The sequence below is a fragment of the Rhinoderma darwinii genome, chromosome 8, assembly GCF_050947455.1.
Source record: "Rhinoderma darwinii isolate aRhiDar2 chromosome 8, aRhiDar2.hap1, whole genome shotgun sequence".
Classification (NCBI taxonomy): domain Eukaryota; kingdom Metazoa; phylum Chordata; class Amphibia; order Anura; family Rhinodermatidae; genus Rhinoderma; species Rhinoderma darwinii.
In genome coordinates, this window is record NC_134694.1 from 20,693,634 (window position 1) to 20,720,801 (window position 27,168).

The window sequence follows — 27,168 nt, forward strand, 5'->3', positions numbered from 1 at the left end:
ATTTGACATGGCCACATTTTAGCTTTGTATTATCGCACCCAACACCCAGACCCCTGCAGATCTACTGAACTGAATTTAGATTACCATAGAAATTTATGGTGATTATGGCATATAAACCCAGCCTAAGGCCAGTTGTAAAAGGTTAAGTCCAACTTTAGATCTACCAGATGAAATGGTCATCTTCTAGATGATAATCCTCTAGTTGTGTAATGCAGATTATTTATGTGATGTCTAAAGTCTTGTCTTCAGAGTGCCTTCCCATATCTAACATCTAGGCATGTAATATGAGGTCTATTGTCAGTGTGCCTCAGTAATTGTTTCTACACTGTAACCTGAAGGGCTCTTAAGTTCCTCTTCCTCCTCTGACAAGTGATGAATGGAAAATGCCCCAAGATAAACTTGTTCAAGGTTCTTTCCCTCACCTCCTCCCATGTACACGTGTGAATATTAAACATCCCCTTCCTATGTAACCCGGGAACATCTGTCTATGTTCTGCACCAGTTATAAGGAAGATAAATGAATATTTAAATTCGCGGAAAAATAAATAAATTCTACAAGACTGAGAAGAGAATTCCCATCATTTTGTAGCAAATTCAACATCTGTCAATTCCAAATACATACACCTCAAGATGATCATGAACACCCCCTAAACTAGGGGTTGTGGTACCCTATTTATACTGCAACATTTCTATTTGGAAAATGAACAGTAGTAAATAGTCCATTCTTGTGACCTAATGGGATTTTCTGATAATGGAATTTTATTACACGTCAATCCAGTGCATCATAAGTGTCACGTCAGTGGAAGTCCAAGAGTTGGGACCCCCACCATTGCTTCAACAGCACTGAAATCAATGGGATTTAGGGCTTATTCACACGAATGTTGTATACGTCCATGTGACGTGTGTTAAAACAATGGCCGTCACATGGACGCATGTATTCCAATAGGGCTATTCACATAGCCGTTGTTTCAACGGACCGTATGTAGGGTCCGTTGAAAAATAGAACATGTCCTGTTTTCTTCAGTTTTTACGGATCCGTTGATAGATTCAAGTCTATGAGGGATCTGTGAAAACTCTGACGTGAAAAATGTCCGGTTTTCACGTCCGAGTTTGCACTCGTTCGTGTAAATAAGACCTTACAGTAACCTCTGTGAGGTTTTTGTAGTTCCCACAAATTTTAACTCATAGTTGACCACAAATGTGGGTTCATCTTTCCATCTAATTCATCACTAGGTATTGTTCCTTCTCAAAATTGGTGGGTTCACTGATTAGCATAATATACAAGTGTTTATAGAAAAACTCCTTTAATCACTAGGATATGCCATCAATTTGTAATCAGTAGGGGCCCTACCAATATGACCCCACCAATTGCTAGAGCGAAGTGGCAGCGGTGCTAGTTAAGCTCCGTTTCACTTAGTTTCTTATCCTCTCAGCTCACCTTTTTCCACATGGTCAACCCATTGTAGACAAATGCTGACCATGTGGACACAGGAAAAAGCGAAGAGAAATGTGTCTGATAAAGCATAAATAAACTTCCAACCTGCTTTTCAGAATATTTTATGAAATAGCTTAAAGGGAATCTGTAAGCATTATATGAGATTTTCCCTTTAGCTTAAGGCATCTGAATAATGTCTTATCAACGTATGTATTACACCATATTGCTCTAAATTCCTCTCCTTGTCCACAAAGCCTAAAGTGCCACTATAACATATTGAAAAATAGTATTCCAAATATGCCTCTTTTCTGTATGTATCCACTTAGCTATTCAGCAGAGCGGGGTCACACCACAAACTTTCTTGACTCCTAAAATACAGTTTAAAAGGCTCCATGGGGGTGGGGCTTACCACTTCTTTCTTCCTGATTTGGCCCTTGTAGCAATTACTCCTACTTCTGTGTTCTAGGAGTCTATCTTACCCAGGTAATAAGTTCCCGTTACATAAAAAAATATAGAAAATCTAGTCCCTAAATAAAGAATAACTACACATAAGTTAAATTTTCCCAAACCCTTGTACAGTAAATACTGAAAATGCCCCGCCAGATATTTTGCTCAATATTACACCATACTTAAATCCCGACTACAGTAATCACGGGCCTGTCATTATTTAAAGCCATAATCTAGATCGATTTTATTTGAACAGCCCCCAGAGCACCAGCTTCTCTACTTCACATTCCATAACGAGGGTACCATGATGTGCCATCTTTCCTTCATAACAATACATCATATTTCCAAGCTAATGAATCTTCTTAAGCAAGGATTTCACATAGCTAATTAAGTGTGATGGAAACGGTTCTGCTTAATTTAGCAGGAAGCTGCCCCTAAAGCATGGAAGGGGTTAACGTTCTACATAACAGCAATCATTAGGGGCAGAAAGCAATAAACTGCATGGTGACCTCCGACCTCCCTTCTCCCTTATGTGTAATTGGCATTTATAATTCGGCAGGTGCTGAAATTCTCTTTATTTGCCACATAAGGTCCATGTTATTGAGACGATCTTCATTCTCCGTTAGTTTAAACCTTCCTATTCCCTGCTGGCTCTTGTAGGACACTTGAGAAATAAAATCCACAAGGTCATAGGTCACTCCTTAATCTCCAGAGTCTTTTTCCAGGATAAAACCTTCAGTGATCATCAGCTTGTCATATTGATTCGAGGCCCTGGAGCGGATGGCATGGCTGATAAATATAGACAATATTTGTATTGTGTATTATAGACAGATTAGTTGGTGTCTAACACACTATTCATTTTTGTAATGGAACAATCACTGTTAGGACATAAATCTGCACATAATATATATTTTTTTTATTATTGCACTCAGTAATGTTTCTTTTTTTATCTACATTTATTTAGGTCTCTTTATTTATTGGAGTTAAGCCAAAATATAAACTACTTTTTTTTATGTATTTATAAAAATAAATCCCAGTATGATATATAAGACGGAGATAAAATTGTCATATTTTAGATGGAAATGTTCCCTTTTTTCCATGGGAACTGGTATCGCAGCTGTAGCACGGACAACACCAGCTAGACAAGAGGAAATAAACAATTTAAAGGGCAACGTTAGGGCAGTTGGGCATAATATTGCTGCATTTTAAGTTCGGTATCACAGTGGCAAGGCCAGATTACACCAACAGCCCCCCCCATCCACCCCATTGGGGTACTACTGAATTTGTTGAGTGAAAGCACCTAGGAGTAACCGCTCAGCCACAAAGCGGTAGACCACACAAACTCATAGAGAGAGGCCACTGAGTGCTGGGCATGTGGTGTGAAAGAATCATCTATCTTCGGTTACATAACTCATTACAGTGATCTCAACTGCCCCTGGAAGTGATATCAGCACAAGAACTGTGCGCTCAGAGCTTCACGAAATGGGTTTCCATGGTCGAGCAGCAGCACATAAGCTATTAATCATCATGCACAATGCCAAGCGTCGGCTGGAGTGGTGTAAAGCACGCCGCCACCGGACTCTGGAGCAATGAAAACTTATTCTCTGGAGTGATAAATCCCATCTAGAAGTCTCATGGACGAATCTTGGATTGGTAGATTCCCAGGTTAACGCAACCTACCGGAATGCATAGTGGTTTGGTGGAGAACGGATAATAGTCTACAGCTATTTTTCAGGGTTTGTGTAAGACCACATAATTCCATTAAAGTGTAATGTTAATGCATTAGAATACAAAAATATTTGAGACAATTGGATGACATGGTTTGAATTTTTTGAGTAGATACTTGAGTAACTGCAAAGAACCCTGACCTAAACCCCATCCAATAACTTTGGGATGAAACAGAATGCCAATTGCGAACCAGACCTTCTCATCGGTATCTCTATTGGCTGAATGGGCACAAATCCCAACCGACATACTCCAAAATTTTGTGGAAATCCTTCCCAGAAGAGTTTTTGTTGTAGGTGCAAAAGGGGGCCCAACTCTATAGTAATGCTCATGGTTTTGGAATTGGATGTCCAACAAGCTTATATAGGTCTGATGCTCAGGTGTCTACATACTTTCGGCCATATAGTGTGTTATTTAGGTACTAGATCAGTAGAAAGTACTGCACAAAGCACAAACCAGCCTGGCAATGGAGACCAATATCCAGAATGCAAGATTGCTTGATAGTTGAGGGTTCTGTAATGGATTTTTCAAGCTCAATGTGGTTATTATGATAACATTTCTGATATCCAACCCTAGGTAATACTTACTTACTTACCTGCTATGTATTTTCCTCATTGTTGTCTGTTTGTCATAGCTGTGATGTAAAAAGCAGTCATTGACTTTAGTTGAGCTGTAGTTTCTATAGTCTACTGGGAAATAATCAGAAATTCATCATCTCTTTTCAGTTTACTGCTCTGTCTCTCCCCAATCCTTTATACTGCAGTTTAGATTACCTGCTGTGTTTAAAGGGGTTGTCCAGACTTAAGAAATTGATTGTCTACTCTCACTTGAATGAGGATAGACCTCACCATAATGGGAGAAGGCTGTAATAATGAGTACCGCCACTACAAGTGGGTTGGCGATTCACAGGTCGTATGAACACCGCATCCCCTTCAAAACAGCTGATCGGCGGGGGTGCCGGGAGTCGGACCCCCACTGATGAGATATTGATGGCCTATCCTGAGGATAGGGCATCAATTTCTTATGACTAGACAACCCCTTTAAGTACAAGCCCACTACAAGTTTACCAGGGAGTCAATACATGAAGAGCTGATCACCATTATATAGCAATGATTAGATAATACAACCAAATAAATCACCACTGAGGCACCACTGAGCTCCATTAACAGGGATTCTGGGAAATCTATCAGTAGTTTACTTTACCAAAAGAAAAAGTTTTTCCTATTATGAAATGATAGAATCCATTACTGTTGTAAGTTTTATTAAATTAAGTTGGTTTTTTTTCTTTCTTTTTTTTTTTTTAATCTTTAAAGCACCTTAAAGGAACATAAGACCATTAATTTAAAAAAAAATGGATTTCTCTCCAGAAAAACATGCAGTCCTTCCTGTGATAGCAATGACTTTGGGAAATCATTGTCTGCTCGTATGATATAATGGCTAAAATCTACCCTTCTTGTCTATGGAGAAAATCAAACCAAAATATAGAAAGAAATAAAAATAGTTTAAAACGTCACATTTACAATAACTTGTCACAGTTCAATTTTGATAATTCCACATCACGGTGACACTCATGCAGTTTCAGAGAAGATATTGGAAACCTTTTATCAGTGGCTTCACTTTTCCAATATTCTAGAGGGAAAAATCTATTTGTACACAATTCTATACAAATACTGTATTCTTCCATTTTTTTTTTACAATAATCGTTCGCTCGTGAATGGAAAAAAATTGAGGTTGACGCTCATGCTTTTTCCAAACTTCTCAGGGGCCGGGATGATCCAATCGCTTGGTGAACTTCTGTATGTTCTGATCTTTTGCTCACTGTTCAGTTTGAGGGAAGGAGAACTGCACAGATATGGCTGTAAATAGTCTCTAAGGGTCCATATTGTTTATTGTTTTTGTAGGCAACAAACTGATGTAAGCCCTCATGATGCAAAGTAGGAACTCTGCATGGAGTACAGTCGATCAATGGGGTTTCCCACTCTGGCTTGCATGGAGTTGACTTCTGAGGAAGCCAGGAAGCAGTCACTGAGACTTGTTAATGAGGTATCACTGTCAATATCGTGAAATATGGTGTCATTACCTGGTAGAGAAACAAATGACCGTTATTAATATAATGTAAAAACACCATTAAAATTACAAATTGGACATAGCATCAAAACACTTGATGAAGTACAAGTACTATGAGGAACACTTATGGAAGATGGCCCAAAGTATTCTCAGATTAGGAAGAAGTGGGCACTTTTTTTTTTTAGCGCCACTCTTCTCCATGGCATTGTAACGATTATTGTGGCATTCTAGATAATGAGTCTGAACTGCATTACCACATACAGACCATGGACAAGAGTGGCGCTGTTTCAATTTTTAAAAAAAAAAACCTCTTCCCCCCTTCGTTCTAATCTCTTACGATGTCTTTAATGTACTATAATAGACATTTCGGAGGAAAAAAATGTAGAATATTGATACGACATAACTCTAAAAATCAAAATATATTTTTTTGGGGTTGTTTACATTGGTATCTGTTTTCCAGGGGAGTATTCTCACCGCCTGGACCACCACAAATTGCAAAAATGGGGGCTTTATGGGAGTTGTATGGAGTAGCAGTATTGCCAATGGCTGCTCCATACAAATTCCTGCTCACTGCAGTTATGCCGGTTGGGGGGCGGGTACAGTGGACTGGGGTCCAATGTTCTAGTGGACCAAAAGGACCCAGATCGATCTATAGGCGATAAATGTTTTTCAATGGAAAAACCCTTTAAATGAATTCAATGACTAATATATATATATATATATATATATATATGTGTCGTATGTGTTCATTTATAAATTCATGTGGAGGAATACTGCTACCAGCTTTGATAAAAAAATTTGTAGAACAACAGGGTCCACCACTTTCCTAATCGGTGGGACCTTCCAAAACATAACACTGACTAGTCAATGTATACCTTACTTAGCAAGCATAACTAAGACTGGTCATATAAGACCCAAGTAGACAATCTATAGAGAACAAGACGGTCTCGGGGGAACTGTTATCCCCTATCTTTGTGTGATGAACCCAATCCTTCCATTTTCTCATAGTACATGCACTGTTGAGAAGGTTTATTGGATTTCATCAATAGCCCATTAGTGTCATTGCAACCTGCTTATATTAACCCTAAGGCTGTTGGATTTCATGGAAAATTCATCCACTATTGTGGCTGGTCGAGATGTGCGAACAACATAACTTCAGCCTTCACTCATCATAGTGACTGTTATGAAGGTTCCTTAATTGATGACAACGAAAATGTATCTGAAATATTAACAAAAACTGTAGCATTCATTTAAGCATAGATTGCCTTGACTGTGTGTCTGAGTGTGGTTCATGCCCCGTCTGTTGCACCTGGTTTTATCTGTAGTGGAGGAGCCCACCTCATCCCTCAAGTCTCCCCCACGTGGTTCTTGCTGATTGTGAAAAAAACTCACTGCACACAAATGTCCAGGAAAAACTGTGAGTTACTGCCTATACTGTATAGGTTTCGTAGTGCTTGTCATGACTTTCCTGGAACCTGATTTTGCAGTCCGCAAACCCACAGATCCGTTGTATGTATTTGCAGTCCATTTGTCCTCAAAAAAACTACTGTATTGCATTCATGTGTCATCGGTATTCACAATGGAATTGGTCCCAACCCCTGAGTAGGTCACATGATCTGCAAATACGGACAGTAAAATGACATGTCCTGAGTTTTTGCGGCGGGACTTGCAGCCCCCACACTGATCCGTGAACCTCACGGTCCTGTGCATGGGGTCATAAAAATAAATGGGTCCGTGTGCTAGACTCAAACCTTTGGATAGCACACAGACAAAAAAAAACACGGTCATGTGTATTATCTGTAAGAGTACAAGAAGATGCCCAAGGCTTTTCTGATTGGAAAGGACCATGTAGGTGAAACCTTTAGGGTGGGGTGGGCACCTCGCTCTAGACAAAAGTGGGATTTTCAGCTTTTGCCCAAAAAGTCTTTGTGTTATCTCTTAAGCTTGACATAACTGATTATTTTATCTAAAATTGTGAGACTAGTATTCAAAAACTCTTCGGCTTTGCTCACATCTGCGTCATGGTTCCGTCTGAGCTTTCCGTCAGGGGAACCCATGAACAGAACCCTGACTGAAACCAAGGGAAACCATAGGTTGATTTCAATGGTGATGGATTCAGTGCAAATGGTTTCCGTTTGTCTCAGTTGTTCAAGAGTTCCATCGACTACGGTATTGATTCCGTCAAAACGGCGGAACCTTTGCACAACTGAGACAAACGAAAACCATTTACACCGGATCCGTCACCATTGAAATCAATGGTGATGCAAACCGCAACTTTTGGTTTCCGTTTGTTTTAGTCAGGGTTCCGTTCTGACGGAAAGCTCCGACGGGACGCTAGAACGGGGCCCTGATGCAGATGTGAACGAAGCCTTACTAGCATCCCAACTCCCACTTCCCAACTCCCCAACCAAACATTGTGTTGTGTTTTTTAGTTTTTGTTTTTTCAAAAAGAAGGGGACACAAAAATACAAAATATTTTTTGTAAACTAAGCCTTCTATTAATAATAATATGACCAGCTTAAATTTGATATTTCCATTTAAATAATTATATACACAGGCATAGTTACTGAATCTCTCTTCTTCCAACTGCACTATGCAGGGGTTATCATTTACAGTCTATACTTGGTGATACTCAGTGTCATTATACAGGGTGCACGCAGCTTACCATAAGGATTCATGTGGTCACCTGGCATTTGAGGAGGGGTGAGTCCTTGCTGGAAGGGGTCTGTGCTGTAGCTGTTCTGATCCATCGTGACGATCTGTTGCTGTGGGGGGGCCAGTGGGGCGTATGAGGTCATCATCCCTTCCATGCGGCTGGACATGACCTCTGACGGGTGACAAGGAGCCACATTAAGTCACTCAGTCCTGTAAAGTTTGTCATCTCTCTATAATTTTTCTGCTCACTCTTGTCAAATTCCATTCTATCAATTACTAGTTGCTACATAGACATAAATACCCAGATAAAGGGGATGGTGTAAGATTCGATAAAAGGTCTGATTTTTTTTTTCTCCCCGAAGCCGTACCACTCCTGTTTGTGGTCTGTATCTGTTATTGCAGCTGAGTCCCATTCAAATAAATGGGGACGAGCTGCAATACCATACATAGCCAATATACATGTTTCACGCTTTTTCTGGGGAAGAAATAAAAGCAGATCCTATATTCCAATCTCAGACAACCTCTTTAATTTCTCTTTGACAGGATGGAAATAAAAACCACTAATGGGCTAAAAATAAAAATTCAAATACTAGCAAAACATACTGTGATAACAGATTAGGAGGGTTATGATGTATATTAGGGTCACAGTTTGAAACACATTTTCAGACACACAGCTTCAAGGCAAGATAAGTTAGAATGTTCCTGGTTATCATGGCGGTGTGAGTTAACATTGCCGATAGACGTGCCCTCAATTCAAGTTTAGCACTTTGGATAGATGTCATTGTACAGTTCAAGATACACAGTGAACACTTGGTTCAAAGATTTAAATGGATTTAGGCGAGAATTAAGTCTTTACAAAGGAGTAGGATTAGGTTTAAGGTTATGTTGGATAAACTTTAGGAAACATTTTTCATTTTGCATAGGGCTCAAATTATATTGATGTTATTTTTAGACAGCTTTACATATTGGACAGATTTCTGAGGCTTTTACTATAATTTTAGTTATGGCTAAGGTTTTTGGCAGTATATGATATATGGTATTTGATGAGGTTTAAGATTTTACTTTTACATTTATATATATTTTTAATGGTAATCTTTATTTTCAAAGCTAAAGATTCGCATGAAATATTTTGTATTTTTTTTAGTCACTGTTTCCCTCCTCTTGTCAGGGGTTCAGGTATTTTTGACAACAAAAACAGCACAGTCCTTAACGCTATTCTTGACATCGAGGGAAACCTATTGGACCCTATTATAAGTCAAAGAGATCCATCAGGATTCAGTGGGATTCATTTGGCTTACTTAAGAACAGAAGCCACAACACTAATATGAACATAAGACTAAGGTCTATGCTTATAGAAATATCTACTAAGATTAGTGAAGAAACTTGTATTGCCACTATTTTTCTAGCTTACATTATTCAGAAGCTTAAATTAACCCAACCACAATGTATTAAGCCAACTCATCCTGGATCATATTCTCGAATGTAGAGGCATACATTGGCTAATAAACACTATATCCAGGGTTAATTATATGCCAGGGTAAGAATGGGGTTAAGGAGGACCCTTTACGGTCCCTAATGGGGTATGATAATATTTAGTCTGGGGCTGTGACTACAATATAATTGTTTTTAGGCAACAATAATTAACTAGATGATGTGCTAATACAGTTATAAGTCAATGTTAGCCTTCATGTATTATAAGGATAAATAAGAGTTAAGGGCAAGGGTGATAATAAGCAAAAGTAGCAAAAATATTCACTAAAATTATCATTTTTAGAGCGCACATTTATTTACTAACATTTATCAAAAACTAGTAACATCATAAGTGATATAAGCCCTTATGATGACTTTAATTGACCAAATGTATTCTTATTGATGCTCAATATATGGATGCCTCTATTTTTTTTATCTCAATAACAGTTCAAAATCGATACAACAGCGATATGACTTAAGAATGTAGGAGATTTGGTAGAACATTCACTAGTTGTTATCCCAAAGTTAGGATATGAATAACCTATATACAGGTGTGTTACTATGAAAGCGTGTCAGAGAGAAGAATACTATGAACAGGTATATTAGTTACCTTGACCGAGTCTCTGAGAGTTTTGTTGCTCTTGCTGTTGTTGGTGTCTCCGTGCTAATTTCTTCATCTGTTTAATAGAACGGCAACAGACAATTGGTTGTAAATATTAGTTTTACGATAGAAGAATATTATCACAGCAATGATAAATACAGATGTGTCCACCCTTACCTTTGCTTGAATTTCATTAAGGACTCCAATTTCTCAGGATATTTAACATGGGAGCCTATGGCATCTCGCACCACTCATCTCACGATATGTCGAGCCAAGGGAAAAGTTAAGGGAGGACACATCTGTGTGTATATATTATATATATATATATATATATATATATATATATATATATATATATATATATATATATATATATATATATATATATATATATATATATATATATATATATATATATATATTTGTTTGACATACCTTTGCTCTTTGGTTCTGAAACCACACCTGGACCACTCTGACACTAAGTCCCGTTTCAGCTGCTAACGTTTCCCTGACCTGCAGAATTTACAACAAATGTTTGGGGATGATCAGTTTTCATCCTATATTAACAGATACACATGTACGTACATAAGGTTATATATATTATGTATTATCACTGAGCTCCAGTCAATAATACTGTATAATAGCAAATATGGGAATTGTTCATAATTTATGTTTATAATTGTACTTAGAGTTTCTGCTGGCCAAACTATTGAAGCAACCAGGACACAACTTTACCAAGTAAAACAACCTTCAATGGACACAACAAGAAAATAAGGTCCATACCTTTCGGCAAGGCTTCGAAGAAACCTCGAATGATGCTTTAAATGCCCTTCTCTGTTGTGTTGTGAGAATTGTCCGTGGCCGTTTCGGCCTCCTTGGGTCTTTACTATCATCGCTGCCCTTCCCCTGACTTCCATGACATTTTCCTGGCTTTACGTCACCATCTTCATCATCACTTTTCACTATAATATAGTTTAAAAGACGACATCAAAGGTTTACATATGGGTATTTCACATATTACTCACAACAATTACACAAGAGACCATGCCTTAAATTTTGTAGAATCAGCAGGTACAAAATAGTATGAACTTACAGGAAGTTGGGTCAACAAAAAAATAGAGCAAAAGAGAGAGTGGAGAAGGAGATGGAAGGAGGAGAAGAAGAAGAAAAAGAAGACTAGGAGGTAGAAGAAGAAGAAGGAGAAAAAGGAGAAGATGAAGAATTAGTATAAGAAGGAGGAGTAGATGGAGATGAAGAAGAAGTTAGCGAAGTAGTAAGATGAGAAGATGATGAAGAAGGAGGAGGGGAAGAAGAAGAAGAAGTCAGGGAAGGAAAAGAAGAAGGAGAAGTTAAAAGAGAAGAAGATGATGGAGGAGAAAAAGAATGAGGATAAAAAGGAGAAGAAGAAAAAGCAATGGCAAGAAAAAAAAGAGTAGACAAAAAGGCTTTCAAACTTCTTGCATATTTTGAATCTTTTTTTTATTTTTTTTTATTTTGAGTCATTTCTGCGGATAAATCCGTAGAGAACCACTGGCCTCCCTTTACACAGCCATATATATCACATAGATAGAATCTCACATTCTGGACCACCAGACATCTGTGTAAAAATGTGGCAAAGCCATAAAATACCCTGAACAGCAACGTAATAACATGCAGTGATATAATGACTTGAGCAGCAATATTGTAATGTGCAAAGCTATAAAATGCTCGGGTTTTAAGAACCTGCAGAGATATATAATGTCACGCTGTGAGTGAGAGGATACAGTGATATATCATTCAGGCACATATACTATACAAAGGGGCATAACGTTGTGCTGTAAAGTAACCAACACAATAAAGTGTAAAAGCACCAAATATATCCTATATACTATAAAACAAGAGAGGGTATACACAAATACACAGGCTGATAATAACAGGGTCATAGTTACAAGATATTAATAACATACATTTTTTGTGTTTTTAGTGGTCAGTCTTTTTGGGGCACTAATATTCTCAACTCGGTCTCCCGTTATATAGGGCTCAAATAATTCACTGGCTCATGGACTTGTCTGATTTTTTTCTAGATTGCCTATAACAATTAACTTCAGTCCATGGAGAATTTGCTTGCTATAAAAATAACCGGTTTAACAGCGTGCAAAGGAATATGTAGAAAGCAGCGGAAGCTTTGATTCATTAGATCATACACAGTTCCACATATCACACAATGTCACATATTCTTATACATTCTAGAGGGACTTTCTGAACTTCTAGCAGATTAAAGGGGTTGGCTGGTTTAGAAAACACCTTTTTAAATACCCCATTAGGGAATTATGAATTAATAGAGGGGGTTCCTCCATTCAGGACCCTAATCTATTAGCCTGAGTGGCTACAAAGAGAATCTCTCTCTTTCTGGAGGACCAAGTACATTTGAGAATTAAATAGAGTACCCCATGGATTTCAATAAGAACCACGTAATTTATTGTTTCCCATATGGTGGCGCTGTAGGGGAATTGAACACTTGCTGCCGAAATTCTCCAGCAGATCACAGCTGATCGCTGAGAGTCTCTGCATTGGGACAACCTGTGATCAGCTTAGTGTCGGGGACCCTCTAACAAAAAGGGATTTCTAAACTAGGCAACGCTATAAGGGGCAATTTGGAGCTTAGTTTCCAAGATAAGTATTATTGTGAGATTTATCTTTTACCTTAAATGGTATTGATGACAGGTTTATATTATCTATAAGGCAACCTATATATATTCCTAGGGTCCTACAGATATAGATGATTTTAGAAAATAGGCAACCTAATGTATTATAAATACTAGTGTGTAGTAAATGCAGGGGTGGACATACCATATCTCCAACATATATTGTTTCACAGTGACCCAGTAGAGAAGGAGGACCCACTGAGTTCATAAAACTTAAAAGCATATTGTCTATTAGATTAGAGTATCTGAGCGAATAAATCTCACAGCTCTCATCTACAGGAGGAATGTAGTACAGATTTTAAAGGGGTCCTCTACGCTAAGCTATTTGAGAGAAAGGGGCATATATGCTGTCCTTTCATGGAGGTCCTCTTATGTCTGTCCGCCTGGAGTAAAATTTTTTTTTTTTATGTATTCAAAAAGTTAAGATGCCCCCTTGCGGTTTACCAACTAAATGAGAAAAAAAATCTGCTTAATAATGAGCTGGGGAATGACATGGATTGACTTCTGCCAAGCTACTTTTAAAACTTCTCTGTTGTCAATAGTGTGCCCTCAGTCAAGTTGCTATGAATATGCTGACTAATAGCTACAACCCTTTAAATGAGGGTTAACAGGCAAGAAACCCCTACCAGTCTTTCTTCGATTGCTCAGGTCTTCAGAGAGAGGCCATATGCCACGTCTATGGAGGTATACAAATAAAAAAGCTTTCCAGTACCCTTTAGCCCTCGTGCCCCGTGACCTCATCATATAAGAGTTAAGGACCACTTCGTTTTCCTTTTAGTTTAACCCGTATTTTCTATTTTTCTGGAGCACCCCTTTAGGTTCCAAAATTATATATCCTAAATGTTGCACAGTAATTGGGTTTCACAATCGCGGTCCATTACTCACCAGAATCTGAGTCATCTGGACTCCCAGAACTTAGAAGGTCCTTTTCCTTTTCATAGTCACTTTTACATAAAAGCTGTCCCTCCTTCAGTACAAACTCATCTCCCTTTCTTAGCTGTCGTTCACATACACAGCAGCAGAAGCAGCTCAGATGATACACACATTCCAGGGCACGCATGACAAATTCTGTTGGGGCAATCTTCTCCATGCAGCCGCTACATTTTGCTGCAAAGAGCCTGAAAGAGATACATATATAATAATGAATCAAGAGGGTCAAGAGAGAGATCACAGCATAAACAGTTAAATATAATAAAACTAAGGTGTCCTGTAGGCAGCCATATTAGCTGTCATCTGGCTTTAAATGGATTTTCTGGGACTCAAGATGGGCCATCGAAGTTTAATTGGTGGGGGTCTCCCCTCCAGGACCCCCACCAATCAGCACGGGTAGGAGCACCATGTCCCCTTCTTTATTTCTACAGGCACTGAGCTGCAGTACCAGGCATAGCCACCTGTATGAACAAGCCACTGTGTCTGTGTAAGCAATGAAGGAGATGCGGCACTCATAAGGAGGGGTTGTGCTGATTGGCAGGTGTCCCAAGGTCGAACCCCCACTCATTTTGCCTACTGCTTATACCTAGTCAAAAAAGAATGCGTACAAAGTGAAATATTTTCTTTTAAAAATGCTTATATTGCTAAACAGTCAGGAAATGTAGAGTATAATGTTAATTCTTTGCAGAAATACTGCTCCATTTGCAGCAAATTGTCGCTCTGTAAACTTATTACTCACAATATTTCATAGAACACGAGTTGTCTCCACAATAAGAACAACTATTTATCATGTTCAAATTTGTTTCTGTGGATGACAAAACTCCACGTGCTTCTTCTTTCCCAATACTATAAATATTTTATATATATTATCTCAAGAGCTGTATTTAAAGTGCAGCCCCTGAAATTTTTAAATGATGGGTCACTACTTAGCTTGTAGCCTGTTACTACCAGTCATTGGCATGTATATTTCAAAAAGTATGATCCAAATCCAAATGGGTTGTCACAAGAATCAAAGATGCTGAGATTTATTTATGTATCATGGATGGGGTGCTACAAGAGAGGAGGCCCAATGGCAAAAATAAGGTCCAGGTTAAGGTGGATTCCAACAGACATAGTTGTCAGAAGAGCCCAGCGTTCCACCCAGTTCCTATTCCTCATAGGAGAGAAGAGCAGTATAACCCCACCCTTGAGCAAGTTCACACATCTAATGGAAATGGAGATGTACAAGGACCTGCGTTGAGGACTTCTTTGCTATAGGCCCCATTGCTTCATTAGGGACTACTTCTAAAGCAACTACTTTCCTTGGATTTCCTTATGCCCTAGCTTTCTCTCTACAGATCTACTACAACACGTTTTCTAACCACAGAGCAGTATTACTCACCAATGGATCTAGAACAGAGCAGTATTACTCACCAATGGATCTAGACAGTCAGTGTTTAGAAGTAATTTACACTCCTTATTTTACTTCCTTCACATCTACTAATATACTTTATATGTCTAGATTTCTATCTTATATTTATTCATCTATTATCTATCGATCTGTCTATCTAATTCATATCCATCTATCTACTATATATACAGTATGAATCTATCTATAATCATCACCTGGACAATATATAAATAACATCTCACCTACATCACATGGCTATTATATATGATATATATACACATTCATCTCAGCTCTATAGACATATGATGTAGGTGTGCTATTATTTACATATTATTGTCCAGGTGAAGTTGATGATTCATGATAAGTATACACTTGGAGGATGCTGGGACGCTCTCGACCATCTGTTTAATGAACGACTAATTCTTTATCTAGGCAGCTCACATCTAGCGTTAAATTTGGTCCTTCTCTTTTCCTTAGCAATTTCATTTCCATGTTTACTCTTTCAATATCTCTCCTTCTGCCACTCCGCCGTTTCTCTCCTGCCCTTAATTTCCTTCTGTGTATCCACAAACATGTTTAATTGTTTTACTACAGCATTTATTAAAAGGCCAGAGAATGGGATGATGGTGCAGGCATTAAGCGTGCTTCAAGAAGCTTTAACTATAGGCCTTAACTCAAAAGGAAGTTTTCAGAGCAGGAGGAGACGTAGTACCAGATATGCAACGTAAACCGCATCTTGCCTGTATGTGAATATTGAGATGAAGTATTTGGACAAGACTACAAGACACATGAACCACGAGTCAGAGCTAGGCTTTTTTTCACCCAGGGTAAAGGTTCAGTTTGCTGCCCTAGCTCGGTATCTACATATCCTGGCCAAGGCAAAGTGGCCTGTTGGTCCCCCACTGGCACCCAATGCACATTCCCCCGATAGACCCCTGCTCCATAGCTATTAACTTATCAGAAAGGCAAAATAAAGATGTCAAGGTAAATTTAGAAGTTCGTAGAGTATCCTATTGATGAGGAGCCTCAACATGTTTGATTATTTTCCAGTAGATAAATCAAAGTTCAACAGTTCCTCCATGATGAAATAATAATCCCATTTTTAGGGTAATCAAAGCTGTATATGTGGGCTATCGAGAACGTCTACATTTCAGAGGCATCCAATATCACACAAAGTGGTTTTCAACATCTCGAAGAATCGAAGGACCTCTCTCTACTATGCTACCAACGAAAGGTGATGGTGAGACATTTCACCACATCTGCTTATCTTTGCGGTGGGCAACTATTCCACAATAAGAACAATCCCATACAATTGGGATTTCATACAGTACTTCTAACGAGAGCATTACTCAAAAATCATTGAAACCCCTTTTGGTTTGGGTTAGGAGTGATTTACTATAAAAACCTTCTGTACGAATTAATTTCTAAGTCTAAGCCATTGTGTGTGATTTGTTGGAGAGGTTTTACATCATAAATGTTGGCGTGAAGAAGCCTTAAAACTCCACATATTGACCGTATTCCATTTTACAATATCTACTCTAAAAAAAATACATGCTAGGATTCTTCCTGTAGCCATAATTATTGTCTTCAATAGTCTTGTCTACTCCTTACTTTATTATAGATGGTGTAAGCGGGAAATTGTATATATCCACCATTTGTGTAGGGTTATCAATAGTCAGTAAGCCAGGAATTAACCCTTTTAAGGGTAGAATGAGTTAAAAATATGTTCTATCTGATAAGCACATTCAAAGCCGTAAAGAGAACAAGTGATATCCGTCCCTCCTCCCTGACTAATAAAATACTTCCTGTGGATTCTCCTTTATGACCGATATCTATCACAAGGCTGAGAAATTTACGAGGACCCCTCTCGTTATTGCTCCAAGCTTTTGAATTAAAACGATTTTTCATTTCCAAAAGTCTTGCGTGCTGTTGTTCCTAACAGCTCTCTCCTGCCCCCTGCTCCGCTTCATATCGGTACACAACGACACCCTAAAGACTTCATGTGTAATATTCTCAGAATAGGCATGAAACAGCTGCTGGAAAAGTAAAAAGCTTTAACTGCAATTACGGATCAGGTTAACAATTAGAACTTCCACAAAAATGGAAGAATATTCTTCTATCTGTGAACAGTTGTGATTCGTCTCATCGAAACAGGATTTGTATCAGACTTTTTTTTTACATGGCTTGAAGCTTGTATATTTTAGTTTTTTTTTTTTTATATATAGCTTTATGTAACATAGGTTGCCATGCAAATTAATTTTAATTACTCATATTTAATAATACATATTTAATATTTATTAATAAATATTAATTGGCACGACCAATGAGAGAATATATTATAGATCCGTAGCCAGGGCTAGTCTTGCAATGGATGGTGACCTGTGCAGTGCCTTCTATCACATATGGAGTTTTATCATACCATGTACAATTACCCTTAGCAAACAATGCCTAGTTTTGGAAAAATAACACTCCATACAGTTGCCTTAATAACAATAATATACAGTGGCGCCACCACAAAACACTGAAAAATAATATACTGTACAGTGCCACACAATGTCTAAGTAAATACCAACATATAGTGCTCAAATAATATAATCATTAAGTGACCAAATAACAGCTCCATGCATAATTTAATAATAGTGCCATGGGGGTAACTTATACGTCCCCAAAGAAAAATAAGTTGGGCCCCCAAAAGCTAGTTTCAGAAAACGGAAACTGTATCATTAGTGGCAATAATTAAAGGCATGGATAATAGCGCCATATATCGGCCATATATCGGAGAATCCACATAGTAGTGCTAGGTAGCAGAAAGCCACTAACTTGTTGTTAACCACAAATTAGAACAATGTTCTTGCACCTGAGTGGGCCCCCTCAATCTATGGGCCCCATAGCAGCTAGCATGCCTGCTACAGCTATGATAACGCCCATGGTGCCATACAATTAATATCAAGTGATGGTCACAAGGCTCAAGAGATCACCCTCAGACACCCCCATTAGCGGGGGTCGTATAGGTCACACACCACTTAAGGCCAGCACTGTCCTAGCTTTTCGTCATGGCAGCTAAAGCTACATGATGGGTCCTGTGGGCTGCACAAAGACTTTGAGGGTCTGCTTCAGTATTGTACAAATTGAATAGATATGTATTAAGCTATACTAGTTCAGGTATATGATAACCAGTGTTCTTATGAGTGTCCAATACCTTGTGAGACACAGGGCCATATTGAGACCCTGAGAAATAAATGGTAGGGTTGTCCATTATTGCCATTGTTCCACTATATAACGCTAATGCTAATATGAATTAGTGGTTACCAATCGGTAACAATACATAAAAATTATGTTTTTCTACCTTTTGAAGATCTCCACCACCTGTGCCCACCACCAGTCCAACACATTATTCCGTTTCCATGTAGATCCACTATTATCGCCTGAACTGGTGATGTCATCTCCCTTCCAGGATCATGTATTACCAATGAGATCCCCAATGCTACCATCTGATTATAAACACAACCTGAGTCATGAAGGGAAAATCCAACTAGACTTCTCGCCGACTGGCAAATTTTTTATTATGGAGCAGATTTTACAGCATATAAGTCAATGGACATTATTTTTTTTACTCTATAATGAGAGCCCCATGGTGGCGTAGTGATTGTATTTACGCCCCATCGTTAAGTGGTTTAGTGGTCTATCTTGGAAGGTGTTTCTAGCTTATAAGGTGTTCAGTTGGGCGCAGGACTGCATGGTAACGATTGTTTGTTAAGAAAAGACAGTGTATCGCTGTCGAGCCAAAGCAAAGGAAAGAGTGGGAAGCAGTCAAGAGGGACAGACCAGCATTGCTGTTAAGAAAAGTGGAGAGACTGTCTGTATATTGATGCCAAGAAAGGCGAGAGTGCCAAAGAGTCTAAGAGGACGGATAGTGCCATGGCTGCTGAGTGCGCCGTGAGGAAAGCAACATATTGAGAAAGAGGCCTCCCTGCGGTTTGTACACAGTGAGAGGAGCTGTGACTGAGATAGAAGGTGATGTGAAAAATTTAGGACCCTTTTCAACGGGCCAATTATCGGGTAAACGAGCGTTCATATGATCCCGATTCCCAATCATTGCCCCGTGTAAACAGGGTAACGATCAGCCGATGAACGAGCAAACGCTCGTTCATCAACTGATCGTATCGTTTATGTAGCTGAAAATATTGTTGTCGGGAGCACATCTCCCGGTGATCGCCGCTCATTTACATGACCCAAGTCGGGCCGTGTAAGAGGACCCATAGAGACCTGTAGAGGGGCAGCATCAGGACCAACCGAGACCAACAGTTCAAGTTACTGTAACTGAGTGACTGTACTTGAAACCACCAAGAATTGAATCTCCTTGTGAGTAAAGAAACCTAAAGGACATACATAAAATAAAGAAAGTTGGCGCTGTTAGTAAATGGAGCACTGATCAGTTGGTATATCCTTATATATACTTAATTGTGAATGGTAAAGCCGGGAGGTAAGAGGAGATAAAATGCTGTACAAATAAGGTTACATATTGAACACAAGATCCTCAGACCGGCATATAATAGAGCGCACACATCCCTAAATAAGGTGCTGTAATCCCAGGGATCTGATGTTCGCTGTGTGTATACAGGTGCTTCTGATCCTTATCCCAAACACAGATGCAGATAAAGCCCCTTATCACATGCTGCTGTTTGCAGAGCACTTCTCGCCCTTTCACTCCCACTTTGCCTCTTCTCTCCTACTTATCTTTCCTATTTAAATACCCCATAATAGAGCCCAGGCAATGTTAAAGTGTCCAGTCAACGTTCCTTGGTTTCTCTCCTTTGGCAACCATAGAGACAGCACTTTTTCAGCCGCCTCCTGTCTCCTGGAAGCTTAGAAAAGCTCACGCTCTCATAATAAACACTGTGGATCTGAATCAGTTTTGTATTTTGAATCAAAATATATAATTTCTCCAGTGTGTATCAATGTACTGCTTAACAAAAAATAGCCCTTAAGGGTCAATATCTTATTTTATTCAAGATATTTAGACATTCATTGGTTATATCTGTTTCAGGGGAACTAGGTGAAAATCAGAATGGACATTTACAGATATTATATTGGTTGTCATTCACTTTTCCTAGAATCCTAAAAAGCAAATATGTCAAATTATGCAGTGATGTATATCATGCTTCCATACTTCTGCAATATTAGGTAGATGTGCCATTTGGTACTCCTGGAAAGCTGGGTGACAACTAAGTGGATGTCACCAATGTGGAAGCCATAGTGGATGTCACCCATGTCACTGAGAGACAGTTCTAAAAGCGGACAACCGACGTGATTACCCTTACAGCTCCCTCTGTGTTCACCCAGTTTTCCCTAAATCTGAAGCAGAAACTGTTCTCAGTTGTGCAGTGATATAGGACAATGTATTATGACATGACTACCTTGATTCCAGTTCAAGTTTGGGGGAGAGCCCCTTGGGGAGCTGGGGTTCATTTAATTTCTTCAGCTTTACCAGAAGAAAATATAATTTAAGCAAAGTATTTGTCAATTTTCTCGTATTGAAGGAAAACTCCAGTAAAAAGAACAGACTTTCCCATTGTACTTATCGATTACAAAGTCATTAAATCTGGCTAAAGCATCATTTTTCTACCATGCGCTTTTAGCAAAGTAGAGGCCCAAATCTGTTGGTTTGGCGCTCAGCAACACAGGACATGGCCCGTGGGTGACAACAGTGGATCTCCATACAACAAAGAACCGTTGTTGTCACTTCCATTGAAATGAAGTGCTGGTAGCGTATATTCATCCGCCCAGCTCTGGATTGTAGCTTTTTGGGTGAATATTTTTTTTTGTTTTAATAATACTACTATGGTGGAGGAGACGGGTAGGGAGAACCTGTATTTAACTTTACATACATATTGTCATACATTGACAACATTGTATGGATATAATGAAGACACTGTCCAGAACCTTATACATCGTATAAGGACAAAACAGGCTTTTATCTGTTCTATTCATAAATGTGCACATCTGATATCGCACAGGCCAGGGACCTAGCTATAGGGGGTGCCAAGGTATCAGTCACACTCAGGCCGTGGTGCCACATAAGAAGACACCAGTATTATAAATAGCACACAGTAAGGTCTCATGCACACGGCCGAACACAGTTCAGGGAGCCGGGCTCCTAGCATCATAGTTATGTGTGACGCTAGGTGTCCCTGCCTCCCTGCGGGAATACTGTCCTGTTTCAGTACGGGACAGTATTCCCGCGTGGAGGCAGGGACACCAAGCATCATACATAACTATGATGCTAGGAGCCCGGCTCCCTGAACTGTGTTCGGTCCTGGAAATGTGGCCGACATGAGGTCCGTGTATCACGGACCGAACATGGCCGTGTGCATGAGGCCTAAGGGTACTTTTACATGGCCGACAGGGGTCGTGTAAACGACCACAGATCAACGAGACAGCTCATTATTGGTCCTCGTTTGCTCCTTTCACAAGGAGCTATGTATGGGGACGAGCGATTGTTATTTCGATATGAACGCACGTTTGCCCGAAAATTGGCCTGTGTAAAAGGGCCTTAAGTGAGGAGCCCTATTCAAAATGTTGCATTGGGCCCAGAAGCTTCAAGTTGAATATGGCACCTTATGGGGCAGCATAGGGTAGCACGCATGGTGTCTCCACCTCAGTAATGAACCCTTTCATCATTTAAAGTTTTCCTGCATAGTAGTGTCACCTATACAGTCATTTATTCGGTCGGTTGACTGTCTGGTTGGTTTTTGAATTATTCTTTGACTACACACAACACACAATTGTTATAGATCGAATTATTTTTCATTTATATTATATTATTGTTATTTATATTATTATAATATTACTATATTGTTGGAATTTTACCAGAGAGTGTACAAGATAGTTAAGTCCAGTATTAAGAACGCATTAATCCTACATACTTTACACACCTCTCCATACAGCTCCACATTGCTGTATAGTGCTGGCGTTGTAACCAGGGCATCTCATTCACATACACTGTGTGGGGAAGGTTGCTAAGTGAGATTAAACCTTTTACTTGGATTTAATCCCTCTAGCTCCCGTGTCACTGAAAGCTATTTGAATTCCTTGCTCTTGTTTGATAGTAAACAGCAGTGTGAATACACAACACAGAGGGGACCGGACCCCCACATCTCTAATCCCCCCCCACCCACCCTTGAAATATTTTTTAAGGTTGCTATAGCATTGAGTCATGCATTGGTATGCACTTAAAAAAAAATCCCGCTGAGTCTTAGCCGGAAAAAATAAGCAACGGATTAGGGTTTAGGGACAAAAGGAGAGAGTGAGGAATAGAGGCAAAAAAGGGTTAACTGCGTGGCCGCCAACTCTTTCAACTTTATGCACTGAGTTAAGGTACAGCAAGATCCTAATTCCCTGTGGAGCTGTTACCAAAATTGTGGAATCTATGGAAAACACTCCTCCCGACTAATTTTGCCGTATAGGTTATGTAGCCGTAACTATAGGTAAATGTGCATGCCACCATCATTAATAAATGTTGCTCCCGGTGGACCTGACCCTTAACCCAAGGAACATGTCCCATCATTAGGAACCCTCGGTTTCACTTCCAACTGCTTTTTTAACGCATCAGTGTGTTTCTAGTGGAACTGACCTATTAGCCCATTAATCATTGCTGTTATTAGCTGGGTCAATATGGCCCTTCGTGTTTCTGACCCATTAAACATGTTGGCTAGTTTGCTCTAACGTGGGCCTGACCCTTTAACCTATTAAACATGTCACCAGCATTCGGTCACTTTTCTTTACGTGTGGACAGCTAAATGAAAATCCACTAAAGAACTATCCCCATTAACTCTCTACACCGCAGCGGGGACAAAAGCATCTGCTGGTAGCAATTGTCCCCAACGGGATATATATTAAACCTGTCCTAAGCCTTCTGTTAAATGTCATTTTGGCCATAAAAATGTAACAATGACAGAGGGAGGAGACAGCGCTCGGAGACGTCTCCCCTCTTCCTTTTGAGTATTAATAATTTACAGTGCTGATGAGTTTGTAGTGGAAAGCAATCGGACTCCTGGAGGGAGAACATTAATGCTGAGTATTTACGCGGCTCTCCTTGCCAATCAGTGGCTAATTTGCTAGTCCCAACGTCTCTTTTGAAGTTATTTCAAGATTATTCCTGTACACACTCATAATGGCCATTTTCTTCATTAACAAATCCAACACTACAGAGTTCACTTACTTATTTTACTAATTGAAATGTTATTTTAGATTACATTGATAGTAAACTAAAGTTCAGTACATTTAACTATCTTATATAGTAACCATTTTTAGCCTTGTAACTCTAAAATGTAAAATACAAAAAAAAATGTATGGGGTCCAACCTTAAAAAAATAAAAATAAATCCACCTTAAAAAATATCACTTCAAAGTACAAGTTCATGAGTTTTCCTTTTTTTGTCAAGCTGGTAAAAAAAATATGCTGATTCAGATCTGTTATTGGGAAAAAATGGGTGACAAACCATGTGGCTGCCATTTCAACTGTGGCAGGCATTGTCACTCATCCTTCCTACAGTCTGAGTGGCACATTTGACAAGTTGTGTATAGATACAACTGGTTGCATGTTTTTGAATAAAGCCGATTTTGCTATTCTGGACTCTAGGAAAGCTTTAAAAAAAAAAAAAACAAGCTATAATGGTGGCCATATTGGTTTTCACCCAGCTTTCCAAGAAATTGAGATAACTAAAGTTATATGTATTCATATCTTCGTAGCAGGCAGCGCTATTTTTCCAGTCGATATACACCTTGACGGAACCTTATGGACCCCATAGTAAAAGGAGTTTGTCTGAGACTGCTGGTATCCATTGTGCAGGTGGCCTCGGCGTAGATGGGAACAGAGCAATAGAAATAGATTAATCAAATGTGACCAACTTGACAGAAGAGGACCACAATGTATATAGCAATAAATCTTTTAACACATTGAAATTTACATTACATAGAGGTTTGGACTGGTTTACAGTGTAGCTCCACTAAAATTAAAGCTATTGACAAGTTGGGAATCTGAGATCCACTCCTGGGAACCCCAGCAATCATCTGTGATCTGCAGGGAACATTGCAGCAAGTGTCCAACTCCCCTACAGCACCACCACAGGGTAAATGCAGCATTACATGGTGCCTATTTAAAACGATGGGCAGAGTCCTCCAGAGAGAAAGATGTTTTTTTTTGCAGCAGCTCTTTGCTTCAGCTAATTGATGAAGGTCTGAATAAGGGATCCCCTCTATTAACTCAGAATGCCTTAATAATGTATTTGAAAATGGGTTTTCCAAACTAGACAACTCCTTTAAAGAAAGCAACAGTAAAAGATTTTCAGCAGTCCGATGAATTCTAGAACAAGACAAAACTACCAGAAGAACTCAAGGAATGGTCAGAAACTGCTACATAGTCTTGACAGAGAGCTAAGGGATTGGCATGGGAAATGGTGTTTGCTTTCCTATGTAGCACAAGGTTATCCTAAGGACAAGGAAAGACAGAATAAAACAAAATACACAGAGGAAGCTGGCAGGCGCTGCAAAGAAAAACAGAGTCTCAGTCAATAAGATGCATTGTGAGAACTATAGGAACGTATATAGACATCTATGACCCAACAAAGTAGTTGCCTACTAAACTTACTGCTAACTCTTACTGTGCAACCAAAATAATCGAAAAATGAAATTCTGGTAATGCCTATTCTAGAGGCGTAACTTAAGGCTTTTGGACACCAATTCAAAATCTGTAAAAGGGTACCCACCTACCATGTTATGATGCAGCCTTTTGGCTCACTCAGGCACCTGGGCCCAGGTGCGAATGCTACATGTACACCCCCAGGCCAATTCCATATCAGATGTGCAAAACTATTAATGGGACTGCTACAGCCCCAAATTATTTAGCCAAATATTAGAGCCGTGGTTTAAAATGACCAGACAGGAGATTGCTGGGAGATTGTGATCGGAAGATGACCAGACCAGACCAAACCATGAACTGTATTTAGCGTCCCAACTCTCGGCTACAATGGCCATTTAATATGAGGTTTGTTGATGAAGTTGTTTTTAGTCCCTAGTTATCACCCCATATAATACTATTGCTGGGAAATCCATACATGTCCCTTTAGAGTGGATGTCCAAATGTGGTCAAATCTGGCAGCCCACATACAGTGAAGGAAATAAGTATTTGATCCTTTGCTGATTTTGTAAGTTTGCCCACTGTCAAAGACACGAACAGTCTAGAATTTTTAGGCTAGGTTAATTTTACCAGTGAGAGATAGATTATATAAAAAAAAAACACAGAAAATCACATTGTCAAAATTATATATATATATTTGCATTGTGCACAGAGAAATAAGTACTTGATCCCTTTGGCAAACAAGACTTAATACTAGGTGGCAAAACGCTTGTTGGCAAGCACAGCAGTCAGACGTTTTTTGTAGTTGATGATGAGGTTTGCACACATGCTAGATGGAATTTTGGCCCACTCCTCTTTGCAGATCATCTGTAAATCATTAAGATTTCGAGGCTGTCACTTGGCAACTCGGATCTTCAGCTCCCTCCATAATTTTTCGATGGGATTAAGGCCTGGAGACTGGCTAGGCCACTCCATGACCTTAATGTGCTTCTTTTTGAGACACTCCTTTGTTGCCTTGGCTGTATGTTTCGAGTCATTGTCATGCTGGAAGACCCAGCCACGAGCCATTTTTAATGTCCTGGTGGAGGGAAGGAGGTTGTCACTCAGGATTTGATGGTACATGGCTCCATCCATTCTCCCATTGATGCAGTGAAGTAGTCCTGTGCCCTTAGCAGAGAAACACCCCCAAAACATAATGTTTCCACCTCCATGCTTGACAGTGGGGACGGTGTTCTTTGGGTCATAGGCAGCATTTCTCTTCCTCCAAACACGGAGAGTTGAGTTAATGCCAAAGAGCTCACATTTAGTCTCATCTGACCACAGCACCTTCTCCCAATCACTCTCAGAATCATCCAGATGTTCATTTGCAAACTTCAGACGGGCCTGTACATGTGCCTTCTTGAGCAGGGGGACCTTGCGGGCACTGCAGGGTTTTAATCCATTACGGCGTAATGAGTTACCAATGGTTTTCTTGTTGACTGTGGTCCCAGCTGCCTTGAGATCATTAACAAGTTCCCCCCGTGTAGGTTTCGGCTGAGCTCTTACCTTCCTCAGGATCAAGGATACCCCATGAGGTGAGATTTTGCATGGAGCCCCAGATCGATGTCGATTGACAGTCATTTTGTATGTCTTCCGTTTTCTTACTATTGCACCAACAGTTGTCTTCTTCTCACCCAGCGTCTTACTTATGGTTTTATAGCCCATTCCAGCCTTGTGCAGGTCTATGATCTTGTCCCTGACATCCTTAGAAAGCTCTTTGGTCTTGCCCATGTTGTAGAGGTTAGAGTCAGACTAATTAATTGAGTCTGTGGACAGGAGTCTTTTATACAGGTGACCATGTAAGACAGCTGTCTTTAATGCAGGCACCAAGTTGATTTGGAGCATGTAACTGGTCTGGAGGAGGCTGAACTCTTAATGTTTGGTAGGGGATCAAATACTTATTTCTCTGTGCACAATGCAAATAAATATATATAATTTTGACTATGTGATTTTCTGTTTTTTTTTTAAATATAATCTATCTTTCACTGGTAAAATTAACCTAGCCTAAAAATTCTAGACTGCTCATGTCTTTGACAGTGGGCAAACTTACAAAATCAGCAAGGGATCAAATACTTATTTCCTTCACTGTA

General features: G+C 39.4%; 1 protein-coding gene across 1 annotated transcript in view; it reads right to left on the reverse strand.

The window, feature by feature from the left end:
• Window positions 1-4,883: 4,883 nt before the first annotated feature.
• The window catches only part of LMX1B (LIM homeobox transcription factor 1 beta), a 122,485-nt gene continuing 100,200 nt past the window's right edge, over window positions 4,884-27,168 (reverse strand). Inside the window, exons 3-8 of the mRNA XM_075834214.1 lie at window positions 13,969-14,201; window positions 11,183-11,361; window positions 10,835-10,912; window positions 10,409-10,475; window positions 8,339-8,500; window positions 4,884-5,686 (exon numbers count right to left, since the gene is read on the reverse strand). Of these exons, the coding sequence (XP_075690329.1) occupies window positions 5,529-5,686; window positions 8,339-8,500; window positions 10,409-10,475; window positions 10,835-10,912; window positions 11,183-11,361; window positions 13,969-14,201 (877 nt within the window). The 3' untranslated portion in view covers window positions 4,884-5,528. The remainder of the gene's footprint in view (window positions 5,687-8,338; window positions 8,501-10,408; window positions 10,476-10,834; window positions 10,913-11,182; window positions 11,362-13,968; window positions 14,202-27,168) is intronic.